This window comes from Triticum urartu, chromosome 1, assembly GCF_003073215.2.
Source record: "Triticum urartu cultivar G1812 chromosome 1, Tu2.1, whole genome shotgun sequence".
In the NCBI taxonomy this organism is placed as follows: domain Eukaryota; kingdom Viridiplantae; phylum Streptophyta; class Magnoliopsida; order Poales; family Poaceae; genus Triticum; species Triticum urartu.
The window spans coordinates 522,402,139-522,425,098 of record NC_053022.1 but is presented as its reverse complement, the minus strand read 5'-3'; the positions used below and the strand labels follow the sequence as shown (position 1 = coordinate 522,425,098).

Sequence of the window (22,960 nt, the reverse complement as noted above, 5' to 3'; positions counted from 1 at the left end):
ATTGTAAAACATGAAAATTACACGTTGAAATAGTTGAAGTCATGCTTAATTATGAAAATAACACTTGTCGTCGTTGTGTACCGTTTCAACTTCGAAGGTCTCCTCGAGCTTAATGCTGAAGCGCCGATCATCGTCCAGGTGAGGCATGTCGCACAGACCTCGATCGTCGTGGCACCAGTCGCACTCTGCCGGGAGACTTTCGTCGTCCGATGATGATGACGACATATCCTACGTTCATAATTCAAAACTACATCATTTAGGGCTTGTCGACGCCGAGGCATCCTAAAAGCTAAGCTTTTATCATTTAGGGTTTGTCGACGCTGAGGCACCCTAAAAGCCTAAGCTTTCATCATTTAGGTTCTTATCGACACCGAGGCACCCTAAAAGCCAAGGTTTTATCATTTAGGGTTTGTCGACGTCGAGGCACCCTAAAAGCCTAAGCTTTCATCATTTAGGTTTTGTCGACGCCGAGGCACCCTAAAAGCCTAAGCGTACATCATTTAGGTTCTCATCGACACCGAGGCACCCTATAGAAACCAAGTTTTCATCATTTAGGGTTTATCGATGCCGAGGCACCCTAGGTTGGGCCTAATCACTTGGCACTAATCACTTGGCTCTATTGCCACCTATGTTGGGTTTATCATCTAGGGTTTATCGATGCTAAGGAGAATTCTAAGTTGGGCCTAATCACTTGGCTCTATTGCCACCTATGGTTTAATGCAGCAAGAATGGCGGGGCAGTTGCTCCTACTTAACTAAGTACTACGATACCCCGGCCCATGCATTAGTCGCAAGTACCCCATATGTCCTATTTTTAGCAAAGTCATGCTAAAATTCACGGAAAATTTCAGCATGACCTTTGCTGAAAATAGGACATATGGAGTACCCGAATTTGCCGGAACGGAAGTTAATCGACATTCCGACAGACTCAAGGGCCTCTCGGGGTACCTGCAAATTCATCACGACACAATGGTCAGAGACAAAACCTAGCCACAGACCATATGGTCCTCTGCTTTCATATGGAAAAAATCAGCTCAACTTATGTGAGCTTCCATTCCAGATATAATAGGTCACCAAACAAAAAATCATCCAGATATAATGGTACAGCAAAGAAACAACTTAATCCATGCCTCAGCTTATGAACAGTCATTACTTCAAATACAGAAGAAGGAACAATTTATTTGTGACATAGTTACAAATGATGACAGAATAAAGCAACACCCTGCACTAGCCTAAAAACAAGTGAAGTTTCACCCATATAAGAACAACTTTATAAAATCAGAGAAGTTGCTAAATTTTTTGTATCCTTCATATACACTGGAGTACAATGCTTTATAATGTTCCATCATCATTACAGAAAATTGACAATTGTCCATAACAGTTAACTGAAATTTTTGCCTCATAGCTTGGGTGGGTTAAGTACTAGGAGACTTTGTAATGTGCAGTACAGGTGCAGTAACAGGCTTCTGAGTTAAGAAAACATTTCTGTTTGATTTTCAAACCACACACTTACTTTCAACTATAAACAAAACTGACTTGCTGTTAATGAAACTCATGGTGGAAGTAACTACTAGTAGCATGTCATTATCATGGCAGTCCACTATATATTTTTATGACAAAATACATCATTATCAGGGCACATTATGGCCATTTTCTTACATGATGCTAACTGTACCTAACTAATTTTTTTGGCAGTAGCTCCTAACTGTACTAACTGAATTTTTTGACAGTAGCTCAAGTTTTTGACAGTAGCTCCTAACAGTAGCTCCTAACTGAATTTTCTTCTTAAAGGGAAGGCTGACTTAAGTGGAAAGATGATACAATTTGCGTAACATAACAATATATGCATCTTAATATAACACCATCTCCAAACAGAAATAGTATACAGATCTACTAGGGGGCAAAGTAGAACTGATATTCTTTTGCTGACCTCTAGTACAAGGTATAGAAGAGGAGGTAAGAGAAGAAATAGTGACATTTCTCTTAGTGGGAGACTTTTTCTCTCTTCTAGAAACAACAGTAAATTTCTCCTCCTCTTCCACTACAGTATCATGCCAACTTAGACATAGGGAGGCGACATTTCCATTCGAGTCATGAATATCTAAACAGTGTTCAGTTTTCTTACTAATTTGTTCCCTGGATAATTCCAATTCCTTGAGAACATGAATAAAATCAAAATTATCCAGAGGTATATCAACACCCATCATTGATGCTCTAAACATAATCTCCTTAGCTACTTAATTCCCCAACCCTAGCTACTTAATTCTCCAACCCCTTTACTTGTCCAAAATTCTCCAACCCCTAACCCTAGAACACATCAGAAGGAAATCAAGAGGGGGAAGAGGGGGAAGCGGCTCGGGTGCTCACTGGGGAGGTCGAGGGCGACTCGGGGTAGCCGGAGCTAGTCGAGGCGGCACGAATTCGGCGTCGAGCGGTGGCGATGGTGGCCGAGGCGGAGGAAATCGGCGGGCGTCCGAGGGCGTCCAAGGAGGCACGGGGGCGGCGACGGAGACGGAGGCGCGGGGGCGGCGGCGGCGTGGGGGCGGCGGCGGAGACGGAGGCGCGGGGGCGGCGGCGGCGTGGGTCGGGACAGCGGGGGAAATTAGCTAGGGGGCGAGGGAGAGGGAGGGAATTAGCTAGGGGGAATCTTACTAATGGCGCACCCGCGGTCGGTGCGCCATTAGTAATCTTTTTTTTTACATAGCAATGGCGCACCAGGCAGAGGCGCGCCATTAGTAATCTTTTTTTACATAGCAATGGCGCACCAGGCAGAGGTGCGCCAATAGTAATCTTTTATATATATATATAGCAATGGCGCACCAGCCAGAGGTGCGCCATAAGTAATTTTTTTGTTGCATGTAATAATTTTTTAGAAAATGAATATGAATATGAAACAGTAATATTTTTTTATAAAAACAGTAATAATTGTTGTTTAACAACAATTATAGTCTACACTTTTTTATTATTATTTTTTTAAAAATGAAGAGGGGAGAGGAGGCGGAGCTCACCGGGGAGTGGGGGAGGGTGCGGGGGGTGCTCGTCGGCGGTGGTGGAGCGGGGGAGGGTGCGGGGGGTGCTCGTCGACGGTGGTGGAGCGGGGGAGGGTGCGGGGGGTCGGCGGCGGCGGTGGAGCTAGCGGGGGAGGGTGCGGGTGGGATCGAGATCGAGATGGAGGGGGAATCGAGATGGAGGGGGATCGAGATCGAGTGTCCTCATGAATATTCAATATTCGATCTTCGGGTCGCCGTACTTGTCGAAGTCTTGCTCATTGGCTACTCCATCCATTCCGATGATCTTCCTTTTGCCTCTCCTCACGACAACACGACTGGGCTTTGACGGGTCGGTAATGAAAAAGCATTGGTCCATTTGGGAAGCCAGTACCCATGGCTCATTTTTCGCGGTGACGTTTGCGCCCGCGGTCTTGGATTTGGCTTCGGGTATAACCATGGTGGTGAAATACCGGTCTTCTTTTAGGACGCTTTTGGCCCATCTGACACGGAACATCGGGACCTTCTCTCCAGCGTAGCTCAGCTCCTAGATCTCATCGATCCTTCCGTAGTATCTGTCCTCGTCGTTATCGGTGTAGGATTCCATCGTTACCCTAGAGTTCTGATAACCATTGCTCTTCATGTCCTTGTCCTCGGTGTAGAATGTGTAGTCGTTGATATCGTACGCCTCATAGGTCATCAGGTTGTGCTCGGCGCCCTGTGACAAGGCGAATATGAGTTGTTCTTCCGCGGAAGAATCCTCATGTAAAGGGTACGACATAAGCTTCTGCTTGAATTCGGATGTAACTTTTCGAGTAGATGATTTTTCATATAAAAAACTTTTTCATCCGAGTTCGTACACAAAAGTTATGCCCATTTTACAAATTCTTGAAAGATTTCGCAAATAAAGTCGAAATTCATATTTGTAAATTTTCACAACAACTAGACCACATATCACATGGGAAACTTATTTTTTTTATTTTTTTGACATTTCCATCATTTTTGTTTATTTTTTTTTAAACTGAAAAGGCGGTCCACGGGGGGTGCATTCGGTGGAAGTGGTGGCCAAGTTACTAATGACGCACCACTCCCACGATGCGCCATTAGTAGTTTTGAAAAAAAATTAAAAAAATCACTAATGGCGCACCGTGGGAGTAGTGAACTAGTAATGGCGCACCACTCCCACGGTGCGTCATTAGTAGTTTTGAAAAAAAAATAAAAAAAAAGTTTTTTTACTAATGGCGCACCGTGGATGTGGTGCGCCATTAGTATTTAGACACTAATGGCGCACCAACACATGGTGCGCCATTAGTATATAGTAATGACGCACCACATGTCTGGTGCGCCATTAGTGTCAATTCCATCTATAGCCCTTTTCCTAGTAGTGCCATGATTTTGACAAGCCTGGAGGACAAGTCCACATCCTGAAACAACAAGATGCATATCAGTTTATTAATTTCTGTAGATGCATCGGAATTTTTGATATCATCAAGTGTACACGCAATTACCAGTGATCTCGTGGAGTATATGTGGACCCACAATGAAAAGTAATGAATTGTGCACTTAAAATCAATTTTATATTCAAATTATGTATTTTTGCTACCAACAATTGCTATTTATGTATGATATTCATGTGTATGATGTACGTGCATGGATTTGCATAAATTTGAGGTGTGTGGTTACCTGCCAACCAACATGAGAGACCATCCGGCGTTGTTGGCAGTCATGTTCGAACACGTCTACAAATGTTTAGGAGTGGAAATTTGTTAAGTCCAGCTGTAGATGCTTTAAGAACATGGTTCGTTTCCAGAGAAGATGAGTGCACCGCCGCCATTTCTTGTAGCAAAGAGGCGACAATTTTGGTTGGAACAGGGGTAGGTAGGTGGTGGAATAAAAAATATCACCACGTGAAAAGCAGTTGCTTGAAGTACACTTTGCCATCGATCGAAATTTGTCAAATGACAGCCAAACGAGTCCCCAGCGGGATAAATGTGTGGGGATCCAATACACATAGACGACGATCAGCCGCGCAACTTGAAGCTCTCTGTGCAGTGACCAGATAAGATCCACTGCATCTTCATTGATCTGGCATTGATTGATTGATTGATTCCCCACGGCTGCTACTTGCGCAATCGCTCTGTGGCTACTCATACTGTGACGAATCAGTGGTGCGAAAGGTCTCTACGTAAGCAGCCAGTAGACAGTCCGACCGGTCGACCAGTTAGCTATTCATCTGTATACAACAAGTTGGCAACCAATTAATGTACAGATGTGGATCGAGCAGCAAGGAGAAAATCAAGTGACAGATGAGCTAGAACATATATTTAACTCAGCACGAGTATAGTGAGGTTTTTAGTTTATTTGCTCTAATTCGGAGTAGCTAGCGAACTTCTACTGGTAGAAAGGGCAGCATGCATATGGGTGTATCTAATTACTTTTAACTTGTCGGACAGTGTACCAAATCCATATTAAGAAAGGAGCATGTTTATCTTGAGTGGCTAGAGAACAATAACCTAGCTATATTTCCCGCAAAAAAGTGTTGAGAACAAAAAACTACTCGTTCCAATCCGTATTAATTAACGGATACTCTCTCCGTCTGAAAATACTTGTCCCTTAAATGGATGTATGTAGCATCAAGTTAGTGCTAGATACATTCATTTCAGGAACAAGTTTGGGACAAAAATTTTCGGACAAAGAGAGTACTTAGTACAACTTTGTAGCCATCTTGGGGTAGCTAGAGGAGCATGAGAGGCGGGTGGTATTGCCTGGAAATAGTGCTTGTAATGATACCATTTCTCACCTCAAAACGATCCATATTGTTCATCCGTCTTGTTTTCGCTCCTCCCTTTAAACCCCGACAGGTTTCATCGCGGGTGATCTCCCCGCAGCTCCCACGCATCTGAATCCATCAACTTTTGACTCCGCTCCACTGATGTTGCCGCGTCGTCCCCAGCTCCATGACAATCCTGGCTCGGCCTTGTAGGTGTCCCCATGCCTCGCAGCGGAGCTTCACCATATCGACTGATCAAAGTTGTAATTTTAGGCAATAGTTAAATAGCAAAAATGCTAGAGTAAACATACCCTCTTAACTACTGAACACGCCATTCAAGCATGCAGTTGACACATATGATACAGTTGCAACGCACGGTACAGTTGAGGGACATGGTTGAAAACATACAATGGAATCAACCCCATGAGTGTCAACTACACCATGCACTCGTTAGCATAAAAGAAAAAATTGTAATATTGGTCTAAAAATGATTTAAAGCATACTACCATATATGTGTTGCATATTAAGCTTATCAGGATTCAACCATCGCCTCGTACCAAACAGACAGCCGTCCCCTTCCACATTCACCGCCTACCCCCCCCCCCCCCCCCCCCCCCCCCCCCCCCCCCCCCCCCCCCCCCTCCCCAATCCCTCATCCCTTCCCATCGCTGCTGCTGGAGACCGGTACTCAGGCTAATAAGCCCCGACACAGATCAATTAAGGTGGTGGCGGGAAGGAATGTACTCCGGTAGCCTTCGGCGGTGGAGTGTGATCTATGGGCGATAAGTTGAGGCAACGGGTATGGTTGTCCAATGGTGGTGACCGTGTTTTCGACCGGAGTGGCGCTCTCTGATGGTGAGGCGTCGGTGGCCGCGGTCCCATTTGCGGTTACGCGAGCAACATGAGCGGGCTTCTTCGTCCCAATGGGGCGGTCCTCCGCTCGGGCGCGCGGAGTCGCAATGGACTGGAGGGTCTTGGACCTTCATATCCGGCGGCAATGGCGAGTTTATTATTTGGACTAAGTCTGCCGCCACGGGTGAGGATGCTGGAGCATAGGATGACGCGGAACTGTCAGGGTATCCCGAAAAGGTGTGGCTAGGTCTCAGTCGCCTGAGACTTAACCAAGTCTCAGTCGATTGATTTAGTATATAAGAAGAAAAAATAAAAACTGAAAAGAATTTTGTTGTACGAATCTCAATGCAAGATCGAAGGCATATAGCATCGCCTGAGACATAATGAAGTCTCAGTAGACTGAGATTTAGCAAAATTGACCCCGAAATGGATTTCCGTGGTACCGGTGACCTTCCCCCTCGTCAATCTTTGTTGCATTCGCAACAACGACCTTCGTCATACAGACCCTTTGATGGTGACCTACTTTCATTGCGGCTAGAATGCCTGCTCGTATGGAAATGATCTTCACTTGCTTGGCATCTCAAGTCAAGATTGTGCTACACATGTAGCTGTTGGGAATATCGAAAGTGGTGGCGACATGACATGATGACTTTAATTTGGTGGTGCTTCTTGAGTAGCCGGTCTCGAGCTCGGGAGTGAAAGCCTTAGGTCCGACCCTAGTTTCTTATACTTGGCTATGGCAGTGCTTTTGCATCGTACCTTTTTGAAAGCATTGCTCGGATTTGCTTTGACTTGATCTCTAAGGTGGTTCCTAGGATCTGACCTTTGATGGTTGAATCCGGCAACAGCAGTGCTTCATCTTCGTTATCATCCTGGGGACGTTGCTGTTGGAGAACATTTCTTGTTGTTCTTGTGATGTTAATATATAGTTGGTACGGTGGTCGTTGTTGTAGTTCACAATCTTTTTTTTCTTTTTTCATTGCTTCGGTTTTTTTCTTTTTACTCTACCTAGGCATACTTTTAGTCTTGTATGACTTTGCTCTTTGTTGGTGTGATTCTTTATATGTGCATATCGATGTTAGATATGTGCATCCTAGTCATGCAGTGATCCCGTGTGTAATTATTATGTTTGTATTCTCTTGATACTTCATTTTGAATAAATAAAATCCACCCTTTGTCGCCTCGTCCATCTGCTTGAATTGTGCAACAATTTCCTGTTAATATTTTCAAAATAAGTTGACACCGCTACCAAATCTTACTCTTGGAAGAATGTTTGTAAGTTCGAACTTCGAGGTAGCTTCTCTTGCATTTTTTAAGTATCACATTTTGCCCAGCTAAAAAAGGTGTATCACATTTTGCAACAAAGAATTATTAAAAGGAGAAATGTACTCATGTACCCACTCTCATGGGCACGCATCTTCCAAATGCTGCGTCAGTTTGTACAAATGTCGTACCGCTCATTTTGTATTTTTGTGCACCACGAGCGGCACGTCGATCTCTATATAGAGAAGCAACGATTTGGTTCTCCATGTAGACTCAATCACCAACCCAAACGTAGGGAAGCACAAGCACACTGCACCATGGCGCTCACCGTCAAGAGCACCGACGACCAGGCCGTGCTGGACGCCGAGCACGAGCTCTGGGCGACCACATTCTCCTACATCAAGTCCATGGCGCTCAAGTCGGCCCTTGACCTCCGCCTCGCCGACGCCATCCACCACCACGGCGGCGCCGCCACCCTCCCTCAGATAGCCGCCAGGGTCGCGGTGCACCCGTCCAAGATCCCCTGCCTGCGCCGCCTCATGCGCACGCTCACCGTCTCGGGCGTCTTCAGCGTCGTCCAGCAGCAGGACGTCGTCGTTCCTGCTGCCCCCGTGAGCAACGGCAGCTGCAACGGCGCCGTCGCCGCCGAGCCCTTGTACGCCCTCACGCCGGTCTCCCGCCTCCTCGTCGGCTCGTGGAACCTGGTCTCGATCATCACCATGCTCCTCAGCCCCAACTTCGTCACCACATTCCTGGGCATCGGCGCGTGGTTCGAGCACGCGCTGCCGGACCCGTGCCTCTTCACGCAGGCGCACGGCGAGGCCCTGTGGACGATGGCGGACCACGACGCCACCTTCGACGCGCTCATCAACGACGGGATGGTCTCGGACAGCAGCTTCATCATGGACATCGCCATGAGGGAGTGCGGCGAGGTCTTCCAGGGGATAGGCTCCCTGATGGACGTCGGGGGCGGCCTCGGCGCGGCGGCCCAGGCCATCTCCAGGGCGTTCCCAAGTCTGGAATGCACCGTGATGGACCTCGACCACGTCGTCGACAAGGCTCCGGCTGGCACCGACGTGAAGTACGTCGTCGGCGACATGTTCGAGAGCGTTCCGCCGGCAGACGCTGTCTTTCTCAAGGTATGTACGTCGTACTCGTTCGTAGGTCCAGCAAACTTCTTTCTCTTCGTCTTCGTGCATGCATGTGCACTGCGTACGCCCTTCATCAACATGCTGTAAACAAGGTGGCAGGAGTTCAACGTGTGTAGATCTGAAGTTAAAAAGTGATAACATGCACGGTCACACAGCAGACACACGACCCTGAAAATGTATGTCGATACAGATCAGAGAAAAGAGATTCTACCATGCACCGTGCATGGGTCCCATGCCTGAGTCAATCTCTCTCTTCCTTTACTTCTTACATTACACGTATAGTACTTCACTCACCCATGCCTTCTTCATTTGATTTTGAAGTTTGAATTTTATTTATCTATTGAATCAAAAGTCTAATTTATAATCTGTTTGTGTCAGTGTGTTCCTTGCGATTAATAATTTGAAATAAGACCACCCTTGAATACATTTGGGCAGTTTTAAAATCTGAGACATGATAAAACTCTGAAATATATAGCGAAAATGGTCGAAAAATCATGATTTTTTTTACAACAAACTTGCTCAAGTGTTACGCACGCAGTTTTTTTTTTTTGCGAAGAAAAGCCTTTCGTGGTATTGTTGGCGAAGAAAACAAAATCAGCACTATATTAGTGGTTGTTTGGATACAGGGAATTAGAAGTAGGATTTTAGAAAACGAGTTTTTAGAGGATTTTTAGGAAAACCAGTTTTGGTTAGTTATTTTGTTAAGGTAAGCACATACAATACTTTGTTTGGATGAGAAAAATAAGAAAGCATGGATACGCAGCTCCATCACACAACGACTTAGTCAAAATTCCAATACGTTCCTTCGGTCGATCTATTGAGCTGCTGGCGCTTAGCGGGAGCGTCTCCGTCGAGCGCTCCTGTCAGCCTCGCTGCGGCCACTTCCCCAAATACGGCGACAGAGACAAGGGCGCTGTCGGTGGCGACAGTGATGACAACGAACTAGGCTGCCGGCCATGCAGCAGTATCCTCTGTGCGCCGCTGGGATGACTAGGCAGGGGGCAGTGCTTATGATGTGATGCTGTTCGCCGTTCGCGTACGCTGGGGAGATCAGGTTGTAGCAACTGTCGGTAAGACGAACACATCGGCTATGGCACTCTGTATTCCGCGGCAGCTCCCGGCTCCCGCCTCGCCAAGTCACCATGCCATACGGCGACGGGCACGTTCAAGCCACGAACGGCAAGCTCGCCGAGCCTCGCCGACTTCCAGCGTAAACTCGCTGATGCCTGTAGAGCACGTCGCGACCCTTGTGCTTCGTCGCCGTGTCACACGACGAAGGCCACGTCCGGGCCAGAGCGGCGAGAGCTCGCTGAGCCGCACTGACTTCCAGCGTCGCCTCGCTTGTGCCTGCAGAGGACGTGGCGGCGCTATGATGCGTCGTCGTGCGACACGACCACGACCACGTCTGGGCCCCGAGCGGCGAGCTCACCCACTCGTCGGCGCCTCGCTCATGCCCGAAGAGGATTGCGGACATCGTCGTCGGCAGAAGGAGGAGCACATCGGCCATGGCACCATGCGCTCCGTATGTGGCCACCGTATTCATAAAACTGGTTTATATAAAAACGCCAAATAGTCGTTTTTCTATAAGCTGGGTTTTTGAGGTTTTGTAGAACTCAGTTTTCTTTATCCATGATTCAGTTAGGCGATCCAAACAAGATTTTTGGTTGTTACAACAGAAATTGCGTTTACCTAGAGCTAGTTCTCTATAATCTTTCTATCCAAACAACCTTAGAGTCACTCTATATTGTCTTGGAAAAATTATTATGTTTTTCACTCAAATTTTTTAGGGAGTTCTTTGTCAAAAAATTTATACGAGTACGCCAGTAGGTCAAGTTTGTTCGATTTTTAAAGATTTTTTGCTTTTTCCTAAATTTCTAAAAAATCATGATCTATTTGCATTTTTCATATTTTTTTACCAGTTTCATCATGTTTTAGAACCTAAATTTTAAATTTTGTCAAAATATATTCAAGATTGATTTTGTTTGGAAGGCTTCATTACGAGAAATGCAAATGTGCAACCAGGTGATAAATCTGACTTTGTATTCAAAAGATAAAATTGATACAATCTTTGAATCATATGAAAAAAATATGGGTAAGTTGCACTATCTAGCACGAATCACGGCATAGCAATCAATGGCTGGACCGTGCACGGGACCTCCCATGCACGGTAGTTAATCCAATCTCATACGGACCTAATAGATCATGTGTAAGTTACGACATCTGGAGATAGCAATACAGTGGTGTCCTGTCCTTAAATTTCCAGCATGTGTAGGCAGGATGCAGAGTCACGAGCACTCGGCAACAAATTTGTAGAGTTCATTTCATCGAGGGCAAACAGGCAAAGCCGACCTCCCCTATCATGTTTTTTATGTGTATACCATGTACATACTCCGGCATATAATGCATTTTGTACGACAAAACCATACAAGCATTTTGCACATTGTCAATGAAGGCACGCATATTAGTTTTATAACTCTCAATGTATGTCCATTTCAGTGGGTACTACATGACTGGGGACACGAGGACTGTGTCAAGATACTAAAGAACTGCAAGAAATCTATTCCTCCGAGAGGGAAAGGAGGAAAGGTAATAATCATCGACATAGTGATTGGAGCCGGGCCGTCACACGTAAAGCACCGGGAGCTGCAGTCCATGTTCGACCTCTACATGATGATTGTCGATGGCATTGAGCGAGATGAGCAAGAGTGGAAAAAGATCTTCCTCGAAGCTGGGTTTAGTGGCTACAAGATTATACCAGTTCTAGGGTTCAGGTCAATCATCGAGGTCTACCCGTAGAAGTGTTTTTTTGAGTATGTGTGGAGACATGCATGCTCATGAAAACCGAATAATGGTTTGGTTGATTAGGCCTGAGTTTCGGGTAAAAGTATGGTTATATGTTTCATGTAGCTGTTAATATCATGTATGAAAGCCCTAAAATACTCCCTCTCCCCGATTTATAGGGCATGTGTGTGTTCTTATGCCCTCTATTAGATAAAAAAAGAAGTATGTGTTCTATTTCACGAAAAGCATATAATTGAATTCATATTCAAACGCATTTCATATTTTTGTGGCATAAAACTCATATTTTGTTAGTCAAAGTACGCGAGTCTGTGGATCCTAAGAACATACACGTCGTATAAACCCGGATGTAATACATGTTTCTGAAAAAGAAAGGACTTTGTACCGCTGCAAAATGTATCTATGCACAATTATTGTGGCGATGTATTGCGTTTCTCAAAGTCGTTTAGCTGTTTTGTTCGGTTTCAAGAACACATGAGGAAAAAAATGGAATTGCTAAATCTCGGTTGAGACTTAACAAAGTCTTGGTCGCTGCTATATTCATGAGATCTTATGTGGAGATCTGTGTAAAATATTCTTTTAATTATTTTTTTATTTTTATATATTCCGACTGAGACTTCGTCAAGTCTCAATCTCAATGCAATGAGATCTAGGGACCGTTTGCTTTACGCCCGAGATGGCCACGCCAAATCAGGGCGAGCCAATATTTTGGCGCAGGAATCGGCCGCCTTGGTTTCGCCCGCGTGTGGGCGTGAAATCTGAACCGTCCGATCAAAATATTGGCGTGGTCACGGGACTTGAGCTATGATCCAAACGCTACTCCCTGCAATCAGTCAACGCCAAAATTTTGGTGTGGCAACCGTCGGCCACCATCCAAACAGCCCCTAGTCACAACCAAAAAATAAGACATGGAGGAGAACACAACAAGTAGGGACGTGTTTGGTTGCCCGCATGAGGCCCAGCCTGGCCCGGGCGGGAAGAATTTGGCCTGTTTGGTTTCCTGCATTCACTGTGCGGCCCGCATCGCACGAAGCTTAAAGCACGTCCAGACCCGGCCCAGGGGCAATGCACGAATCGGCAGTAGCTCGTGAGCCTGGCCAAGGCGAGGCAGAGGAGGGCGACGCGCTTCTCCCCTCGTGCGAGCAGGGGAGATGGCGCGAGCTCGCCCGCGTCGCCGAAAAATCAGCGGGAGGATTTCGGCTCACCTCCCGCCGCTCCACACCCTATTTAGCCCCTCCCTCACCGCCCCAACTCCCGCCACCATTCTTCCTCCGTTCGAGCTTTCCCGTCGACGCGCATCGGCACCGACGAGCAGGTAAGCGGCGCATCTTCATCGGCCGGTTGTCCACGGCGTCGGAGCTCCTTCACCGGCCGGCGTTCATCTTCCACCACTGTCCCCCCTCGTCCTCAAGCTGCAGCCATGGCCTCTGTGAGTTCAATCCTCCTTTCTCTCTGTTCCTTCTAGCTAGATCTGAGCTGCAGCTAGGGTTTGATCTAGATGCATGGTTGATTAGTGGTCTGATCTGTGAGCTGATATGGTTGGTTGCTATGCTGCGGTTACAATTTGTGGTAGGGCTAGATGTTCAAGCATGTGGTAGGCTAGATTAGTAGTAGAGTTTGAAGTTGAACCTTGTGCTTGTGTTGAATCATGCTCAGATCTGTGATTTGTAGCTATTGGTGGTCATGTGCTTGCTATGATAGCGATGAACCATGTACATGTATGCTTAGTATGATAGTGATGAAGCATGTGCTTGCTATGATCGTGATGAACCATGTACATGTATGCTCCTGCTTTCATGGATTGTCTGGTATGTTGTGTGCTATGCTCACTGGCAATGCGTGCTACGATTGTAGGACATGACCACGCAGACGCAATATCTTAGTCAGGCCCTTGTCGTGTCCGACAGCCAGTTTGCTCCATCGTTTGTCGAGGACTCGCAGCCTATGTCCGAGATGGCACCTGATTCAGAGGTGTTCGAGTCTGATTCCCTCTATGTGCCAGTAGTGCTCGTTGAGCCAACTACTGCTGCTACCGCTGCACTCAAGCTAGCAGCAGCAAAGGCAAAGAAGGATGGTAGGTCGAACAACATGAAGTGGCAACCGTTCATGTCCACGTTCGTGCTAAACAAGATGTGTGAGGTCATCTCTAGTGGAGTTAGGACTGACAAGGGCTTCAAGGAGGTGCACTTGAACACCGTTGCGAAGCAGGTGTTCGAGTTCTGTGGGCAAGAGGTGTCTGCCACCCAGGTGTACAACCACCTGAGGAAGTGGAGAAATCGATGGATCCAAGTGTCCAAGCTGAGAGACCTTAGCGGCGCCTCATGGGATGAGAACACTTGCTCCATAGTTCTGGAGGCAGAGCACTACGCCGACCATGTCCTGGTTAGCTCACAGCCCTCTTCCTTTTCATACTGCCCACCATTGCCTACTCCTAATCGCAACTAACAACACTTGTGTTTCATTCTTAGGACCACCCAAGGGACGCTGAGTTCCTCAACACACCCATCTAGAACTACAACCAGATGCAGCACATCTTCTCCTTCGGGCTGGCAACTGGGAAGCATGCCATGGGCTCAGGGGAGCCTCTTGGTTCTCCCATGCCTGACTTCCCTGGGACCCCGGACGTCGAGATCCTTGATGGCCCTGACAAGCCCGCTGCGAAGCCCTTCGACAAGCCATTTGACCCCGTTGATAGGAAGAGGAAGAGAGGAGGCCTGATAGAGGAGGAGATCAATGTCTTCTGCAGCATGACTGAGGCGGTGAAGGAGGTGGCAACAGCCATCAGGAAGTGCAAGCCCCTCGACGTCCACCTTGACCTGTATGGCGTTGTCATGACCCAGGGTGGCTTCAGCGACGAGGCTCTCATGGCAGCTCTCAGCCACCTACTTGACAACAAGGCCCAGGGTGTTGGGTTCGTTGCCATGACCGACGCTCACAGGGTGTTGTGGCTCAGGAGCTGGCTGGGCAAGCACTACTACTAGAGTAGTGCTGCCTGTGAGCGTGCATGATCCCCGACGGCAATGGTGGTGGTGGCGACGACGACGACGATGACGACGTACATTTTGTGTAGCTAGGGCTCAAAAACTATTTGATGGTCTGTATATTTTGGTGGGGTGGTATATACTAACCCCTTACGGTGACGGTGAACTTGCGGTGGTAGGACGACACCCTCTTTTGGATGTGGCGGTAGGTTAACACCAAGGTAGTGCTAGGAAGAACTATGTCGTATGATCATGGATGCTTTACTTCTCTTCTGATTCATTGTTGTTTGTGTACTACTTTGCTTGCTACTTGTGCTCCATTGATTTGCTGCTTCAACTCTTGCTCTTGTGCATTGCTAGGGCAAGTGGTATGCCGTGTTCATTGGTGAGGTTCCAGGGGTTTATAGTCCATGGGAAGAAGCCAATGCACAAGTGGCATCGTATAGCAACAGCAACTATAGAGGGTTCAAGACTAAGCAGGCAGCAGAACAAGCTTACTCCGCCTGGGTGCGAAAGCACGGAGGCAGTAGTGTCAACAGTGCCAAGGTTGGAGCTGTCAAAGTGGAAGCTGCTAAGGTGGATCGTCAGTTCGGCCTAAAACTGAAGAACTTCATCATCTTTGCACAGTTCGTCACCATTGCTGTGTTGTGGCGTTGGTGTGCTAGGTGTGATCATTGTGGGTAAGCTCACCAACTAGAGTACAAGGTAAGCACAACATGTACGACGTATGCAACCAAACGTCGTGTTCATGAGTCGCTAGGGCCAATGCAGCCAACCTAATAAAGTGCACTTGCGTATTACTAGATGCAGGGACTAGGGATGCAGGCAACCAATCAAGTTGCATATGGCGTATTAGGGGGACGCGGCTAATCTGCACCCGAGCTCATATGCTCCCGCATGAACAGTAAAATCGAAAAAAAAATTGAAAAAAATTCAAAAAATTCCAAAAACATTTTGAGAGAAACATTGACAAAAGTTCTAAGTGCCTGCAAAAATTCGTCATGAAATCACATTCCTAGAAGGCGTGGCAAAAAAAAACAAAAATAGTACTCTGAAAAAGCTACTTTCAAATGCATTTTGAAGCACTGAATTTGTTTTTTTTGCCACGCCTTACAGGAATGTGATTTCATGATGAATTTTTGCAGGCACTTAGAACTTTTGTCAATGTTTCTCCCAAAAAAAATTTGGAATTTTTTGAATTTTTTTCGATTTTACTGTTCATGCGGGAGCATATGAGCTCAGGTGCAGAATGGACTTTTCGGTATTAGGGCCTTTTTTCCCTCAACCAGGCTAGGTTGAGAAGAGCATGTAATGCGACTACTGTTCAAAACTGGAACCAAACACGCCCTAGTAGCATCAGGTTCCCCGCTCACGCAGGTGTTCAGAAGGTGACGACTCATAAGAAGCATCAAGATCCACGCAAGTGAATGTCAAGTAGAGTAGAATCTACTGCTAGAATTTAAGAGTGGCCTAGGTGAGAGATTACAGATGGCGTCCGTCTTCAACCAATGGAAAACCAATTGTCCGATACTACAACGTACGCAACTGAGCAGCACCATCACATCCCCAGGGGAGCGGCGACGATGGCATGCAGAGCGCCGGGAGCAGGGTGGCCGCGCCCAAACAAGTCGAGCACCCGCGGGTCGGCGCACTCCGCCACCACATCATCCGCGTCCCCTTCCTTGGCATCACCCTCACCTGCTCCTCCCAGCACCTTCTGATCAGTCAGGGAGAACCCAAACAGCCGGCAGTTGCTCCGCCCGACGACGTCTCCGGCGGCCGCCGGTCTGGCCCTGCCACCGTCAGCACTCGCCGGAGTCGAGGCCTTTATCCATTCTTCGAACCGGCGGCACCCCGTCCCCGTCACGCTTGGCGTCCGGCGCTGTGCGCACGGCCAGGCCTCCTCCGTCTCCCTCGCCATCTCCATGGCGGGAGGACACTGGCCGCCATACGCGCCTCTGTAGCTGCTGGCTCTGCCTTCCAAGTCGAACTGCGGGACCGTCGCCTGGTTAAACATCAGGACGGAGGAAGGAGAGGACACTTTCGCCGCCGCCGCCGACGGCGTGAACTGCCCGAGAGCATAGCCCTGAGCTGCAGGCGACAGTCCACCCGGCGCAGCTGATCGTTGCGCGTAGCCGAACGGGCCGACGACGCCGCCGTGCTGCGCGCGGGCGTCAAAAGCAGTTCCTTGGTAGAAGCGAAGTGCTTGAGACATTTCTTGACCTTGCAAGACCTCTGGGAACCTGAGGGATTCGCCGAAGCCTGAGGAATGGTAGGGAAACTCCACCGGGCTCTGCTGCGGGATGTAGCTCCGCGCATTCGCGGAGAACCGCTGGTGATCCGGAGTTCGAAACTTTGCGACGTCGGGCGACTGGGAGCGCGCAGCGCCATGAGCCCTAGAGCCCATCAACAATTCTTGACCTTGCAAGACCCTGTGGAAGCTTCCAGTTTCCACTGAGTCCGGATAACCATTTCCATCTGCAAGTTTGGTCACAGGGTTAATTCGAAAAAGACACAATGAAGCTAACATGTATCAAAACAGATGTCTGAGTCATGCTGCAGGACCTACCGGTAACTGGAGCATCCAAATTGCCTTGAGGAAAGTACAATTTGGCTCGCTTCGAACTGGATGCCGACAGACAATCAGTAACTGAGATTGAACCACCAACTCTCTCAATCTCCCACGGAGAAACCCTGCGTTGGTGGTTGCAATGGTTACCATCATCCCATCTTACCTGTAAAACATGAAAACAAAGCAACACTTCACTTCAGCAGAAATTTGAGGACCACAACCTACTATGTAGTACTCCCTTCGTCCAGAAATACTTATCAGAGAAATGGTTGTATCTAGACGTATTTTAGTTCTACATACATACATTTTTATCGAGGACAAGTTAAGGGGCTGTTTGGTTTGGAGCCTGCGGACGCCACGCCAAAACATCGGCGTTGACCAAGGGCAGGGCTCCCGTTTGGTTCGGAACCAATTATTTGGTCCGCCGGGGCTACATGGGCAAGTGCAGTTCATTTTTTCGCCAACGCAGGGCCAAATCGCGGGCGGCCGGATGGTGCGCCAATTTTTTGGCGAGCCCGCAGTTTGGTAGGGCCAGCATGGGTAGCATCCAAACGCACCCTAAATGCATCTGTGGTTATAGTTCACAAACGGGAACTCCCTAAAAGTTATGGATATTTTCCATTTTCAGGTCAATGATGTTATGACTTTGAATCAGAACTCAGATAGGGATCTGATCACAGCAATGGCAACCCATCACCTAAGTTCAAGTTTTGAAAAGAATTTTACTTTGATGGAGGACAATTCAAAGTCTTAGACCAAAAAAATGACGAAAGTGCTGTTGCTCATTGTAAATACAAGATCCGGTTTTGGACAGTTGATAGGGTTAATATTTTCTCTAATATTTCATTCAACTTAGCTTCTACCAGCCTATCATAACGGTTTCCATGTTATGCACCCTATACCTTGTTCACTGTTATATAACTACCTGGTCCAAGTGCTATCGCAAATACAGAAAGTGCACTCAGTCAATTCTAGAAAGAGAGCTACCTAGTCTCTGAAATACTGAAAAATCAATAGTGAGAGAAGCTCATTTTACTAAGAGTTGGAATTCCAGTCTTTATTTCAGGAGAAACAGTGGCAAGTACTTCTAGAACACGACAGTCAATGAACATAGAAGTGAAGAACCTACAAGCCAGAGTTGAGAACCATAACTAGTATCTTAGTCACATGTATACCTGTAGGCATCTCCATTTTGATCCAGGCCATCTTATGGGGTCAACTTCACTAATACCTGAAATCAATCCAGTAGACCTGCAGAACAAAAATGAAAATTCAACAACTGATGTACAAAAATGCAATTTTCAGTGAGCTAAAAGGACAGACCTCTCATTTGCATCATCACTCTCATTGGAATCTTTAAATCTCATTCCAATGGAAAACGAATGGTTCAAGCTCTTAGAGAACCTCCAATATGGCACAATAAATTCTGATGCACCACTCCTGCGGAAGGATGAGAAACTGGAATTATTTAGGTCACTAGCTGTTTTATAATACTTAAAAGGCGTAGTAAAGCACAAGACTGAAGCACCATGAAGACAAAAGGACCATCAAATTGCAAAGACAGAATATATGCATAGCCCAAGTGAATAATCAGAACTTCCTAACTTAATGTGCATTGACAGACAAACCTTGGGTCGAAACAAACATGGAAAATACTTCTATTTTCCAAGGAACTGGCAACAGCAGATAGTGTGTGCAGCTTTGATTCATTACTGTTGACAGCTTTAAAAAGGGCTTCATTTCTAAGCTGAACTGCTCTCCGTACACCCAATCTTAGTTCACCATCATCACCTCTGTAAAAAAAAGAATGTCTATGGCATTGACAAGAATGTAGAAAACATACAAAGCATTAATTCATTAAATTGCCAGATGCTTACCGAAGAAATAAGACTGCATCCCCGGAGACTAGTTTTTTCTTGTTGACAAACGAACTCCAGCCTGTTGTTAGAAGATGCCTACGAGGTTGACCTGGAATTTCAGACAGTATTACCGCGCATCAAATTGCGAACCAAGTTGAGAGAAGGTGAAATAAACATATTGGACAATGCTAGTAAAATGAGTAGTAAGTTACTGAAGATGACGTTTAACACTTAAATCCATTGCCCAAGAACTTCAGGCGTATTAAGTAGGTCAAAACAAGGAACAAACTCACTAAACGCGACTAGAAAATTGATCACACTAGGATCTCAGATAAAATAAAACAAAAGCTAGCTGACCTATCAAGAGAAATGACAACAAGAGCCTAAGGAGTCACAGATGGGGGCATAATTTCACTTTCATAATTTAAGTCGGCAATGAAGAAAGGGAAGACAAATTACCATTTTCATACTACAAAGTACTAACAGAAACTTGATGACACCTTGAATTGCCCACCTTACTCGTCTAATGACTTGAATTCCAAATGCAACCACAATAATCAAGCTAACTGATTTCATAACCAGATTTGATACCCTAAATTCGGCCTTTATCAAAGCATATGCAGCAAGCATAGCAGTTTTTTTTTTACTTTCCACGCAAAGCATGAAGGTATATGAATATCGCAACAGCAACCGCAAAATCTCCAAGTAAACATGACATGTTACACACCTCTATAAATATGGCGAAACCTCCATTGCGTGCCATGCAAATCCTTGGCAACGAGCTCTTGAGAAGGCCTAACCTGCTTGTAGTCCTGCAAAGAATTGAAGAGATTAAAGAGGTGAGATCAGCAGCACAAGCGACTATACGAATGTGCAGGTTTAGATTTTTTTTTCCAAGCGCCTTACCAAAGGTGCGAAACAGTCCTCGGCCGCCCGGCGAGGAACGGAGAAACCTCCATGCGTGCTCGTATCGGAGGCAGTGAGGGTCTTGCAGAACATGTGAGGCATACGGGGCTTCTTCTCTCCGTCACCACCCGCCATCCCGTCTTCTCCCTCTTCGGATGCAGACTCACGGACGTTTTGTCTGAACATCTGAAGCACAGAAGAGGAACACTTACACAGAGCAATGAATGGCATTTTACCTTGTTTGCAAGTTCGCAGGTATACTACTCCATTGCAAGCAAAATCGTAATAACTACGTGCCATCTGTAGTTATGCTTACGGTTTTGGCAGGACCGGTGTATTCATGCTCTCATGTACTACGTACTACTATGATTTCTTTTTTTGGAGGAAAACAAGTGTACCTTCCCCAAGGTCACAATGAAAGACTCACATCCAGAAGCAAAAGATGAAGAGGAATTAAGCAACGATTTATAGTACAGTAGAAACTGATGCCAGGGTGAGCTGGTAAGGAAACAAGGATGCATGGGAGCCTGGGAGGCGATGTTCGTGTTTCAGGTTCCGACATTTCACTGCCGAAAACAATGATGCAGGAGAGATAATGTTCATGTTTCAGGCTCCAACATTTCACTGTCGGAAATCATACTGGTGATGCCAACTCTCTACGCTCCGACGAACCAAATGCATATGGAAAAGGGGAGGAAACGACTGACATAGAACAGCAACAGCCGAGATCCCCAAATGGAAATGGAAATGGAAGCGAACGACAGTAAGATACTGAAGGAGGAGCACTGACCTCGGCGTCCGCCACCAGCGCGAGGCGCGCGTACACCTCGTCCGTCGCCGCATCCGCCTGCAAGCGCACCACGAAAATCACGCCATCGATCGATCAGGAGGCTTCGTTTCAGAGGTAGAAGAAGAAGCGGAACGGCCGGACGCGAGGATGGCAAGGGGACTCACGCATAGCTCGACGCCGACGACGCGGCACGCCACGTGGGGCGGCACGCGCGGCGCCCCGGCCGGGGCCGGCGCCGGGGCCGGGGCCTCCCCGCCGCCCGCCGCGAGGTGCGCCTGCGGCAGGTAGACGACGGCGCTCCCGCGCCTGGGCAGCGCCACGCCGGGCCCCGCGCACGCGTGCCACAGCTCCCCGCACACGCCGACAGCCGCCGCCGCCGCCGCCTCCCCGTCCTCCTCCACGCTGTTCAGGTCGATCCCCATCGGTCGGTCGGTCGCTCTCCCCCCAAAGCTAGCTAGCTAGCTAGACCAACCCCCGCCGCGTTAATGCCGTCGCAGCGCGGTGGATGGCGGCGCAGAGGAGCGAGTTATGGTGCTAGCACCGGTGGCGGCAGCGGCAGCGGCAGCGGCAGGACCGAACAATGAATGCCCACCCCGCGAAGCCGAACGCGTCGCGCTCTAGCCATGTCGCTCCGCCCGTCCCATCCACTACTACCAAGGCAGGGAGTACGGCAACTGGCGCCCGCCCCCACCGTGGTCTCCCCCGGACGCTGCGGCGGTCGCTGTGCTCGCTCGCTCACTGTAGCCGGCTGCTGGCCTGTGCCGTGCCGCGGCGCCTTTATGGCGATGGGGGCCTCGAAAGGCGCCCGGGCTTGGCTCGCCCGCCGGCCTTTTCCGGTGGTCTTTGTTTGCTTGCCCCGCGTCGGGTTCCGCGCTTGGACGGATGGTCTCGGCCGGGTCCGGTCGGGTGGTGGCTGCCGCTCCCTCCCTCCACCGTTCCCGCACAGCAATAGAGAGAGAGGGGGGTGGCTCCCTCGGGCCGCGCGTCGGGGCAAAGAGAGAGGCAAAGGTTGCTTTCGTGGGGGTGCGCTGCGCTGCTTGTCTATTTGCGCCTGCGCTGTGCGTGGCTTGTCTCAGGGGGCGTGGAGAGGCCCGGCAGTGTCGCTGTCACGTGCTGCCGCAAATGTGCATGGGTGCGCCACAAATTTAAAGGGCCGGTCGTCGCAACTCGATTCGAACTGAGCAAAGGGCGAAAGGCGCTCCTGCTGCTAAAGGAATGCACTCTCTTTACTTTACTGAGGAAGGTAACCAGTTCCGTTCAAAAAATGTACTCTGTTGCTAGTTTAGTCATCTAGGCAGTGATTAGGAGCACCGAATGTTGAGAAACATTGGAGTGTAGTGCGTACTAGGTTAAACAAAGTATGAAAACACATGCCTCCACGTGAAACCCGGAACCCAAGACGACCGCCAAAGTCATTGTTTACGTGGAAAAACCCTGTCACACGGAAGGGAACGGCACGATTGTTTCACGTGGCCAGAGAAACGGAGAACCACCACCGGCACGGCAAGTCAGCAACACAACAGCGAGGGCAAACGGGTCCGTCCGTCCGTCGACGGCCAATCTTGATGACACCGGGGCCCGCCACTCCACTGGTCCCCGGCGGCAGCCCGCCCGTGGTCGTGTGGGGCGGAGCGGCGCGACAAGAGAGCCCGGGAATACAGCCGAGCGCGGCCTCCGCGAGATTCCCCGCCCACTTTTTCCTCGCTCCCCCACCCACTCCTTTCTCACCCCTCTCTCTCTCTCTGTCTACAGCGGTCCAGGCAGACAGTGCAAAAAGATCGCGCGAAGCAGGGAAATCAATCAACCACGAGGCGACGTGCACAGCAGTCGGGGAAGGCGTCAGCACTCACCACACAGGAGAGGGCCCGTCACGTCCCACGGGGACCCTCCCTCCTCCGCCTTTAACTCGGCAGCACGGCGCGGCCAGCGGCTCAGCCGGGCGCCCCGAGCGGTCGCCCGCCGATCTCCACCCCTCCCGCTTTCCCCCGTCGCTCGTGCCACCCTCGCCGAAAGCCGCCGCTGCATGCCGTG

The 22,960-nt window shown here is 48.4% G+C and overlaps 2 protein-coding genes and 1 pseudogene across 2 annotated transcripts; 2 read left to right on the top strand and 1 right to left on the bottom strand.

The window, feature by feature from the left end:
* Window positions 1–8,127: 8,127 nt before the first annotated feature.
* On the top strand, window positions 8,128–12,077 carry LOC125524963 (O-methyltransferase ZRP4-like). The gene is made up of 2 exons (XM_048689988.1): window positions 8,128–9,010; window positions 11,519–12,077. The coding sequence occupies exons 1-2, from the start codon at window positions 8,189–8,191 to the stop codon at window positions 11,816–11,818; spliced, it is 1,122 nt and encodes a 373-aa protein (XP_048545945.1). The 5' UTR covers window positions 8,128–8,188; the 3' UTR covers window positions 11,819–12,077.
* A 1,850-nt stretch (window positions 12,078–13,927) lies between these two features.
* Window positions 13,928–14,802, top strand: LOC125533035 (annotated as a pseudogene).
* A 1,380-nt stretch (window positions 14,803–16,182) lies between these two features.
* Window positions 16,183–21,946, bottom strand: LOC125524952 (auxin response factor 14-like). The gene is made up of 10 exons (XM_048689982.1): window positions 21,094–21,946; window positions 20,930–20,986; window positions 20,140–20,325; window positions 19,961–20,045; window positions 19,252–19,342; window positions 19,003–19,167; window positions 18,698–18,814; window positions 18,550–18,625; window positions 17,372–17,537; window positions 16,183–17,280 (listed from the first exon to the last, which is right to left on the bottom strand). Exons 1-10 carry the CDS (start codon window positions 21,349–21,351, stop codon window positions 16,361–16,363), a joined length of 2,121 nt encoding a protein of 706 aa, XP_048545939.1. The 5' UTR covers window positions 21,352–21,946; the 3' UTR covers window positions 16,183–16,360.
* Window positions 21,947–22,960: the final 1,014 nt, after the last annotated feature.

Bases quoted from the DNA above. Each gene is read 5' to 3' on its own strand.
- LOC125524952 (XM_048689982.1), bottom strand. From the start codon at position 21,351: ATGGGGATCGACCTGAACAGCGTGGAGGAGGACGGGGAGGCGGCGGCG. The intron at 20,326-20,929 runs GTCAGTGCTCCT...TCTGTGCTTCAG, and splicing joins CGCTGGTGGCGGACGCCGAG to ATGTTCAGACAAAACGTCCG. The intron at 19,343-19,960 runs GTGTGTAACATG...CTGAAATTCCAG, and splicing joins GTTTCGCCATATTTATAGAG to GTCAACCTCGTAGGCATCTT.
- LOC125524963 (XM_048689988.1), top strand. From the start codon at position 8,189: ATGGCGCTCACCGTCAAGAGCACCGACGACCAGGCCGTGCTGGACGCC. The intron at 9,011-11,518 runs GTATGTACGTCG...TGTCCATTTCAG, and splicing joins CAGACGCTGTCTTTCTCAAG to TGGGTACTACATGACTGGGG.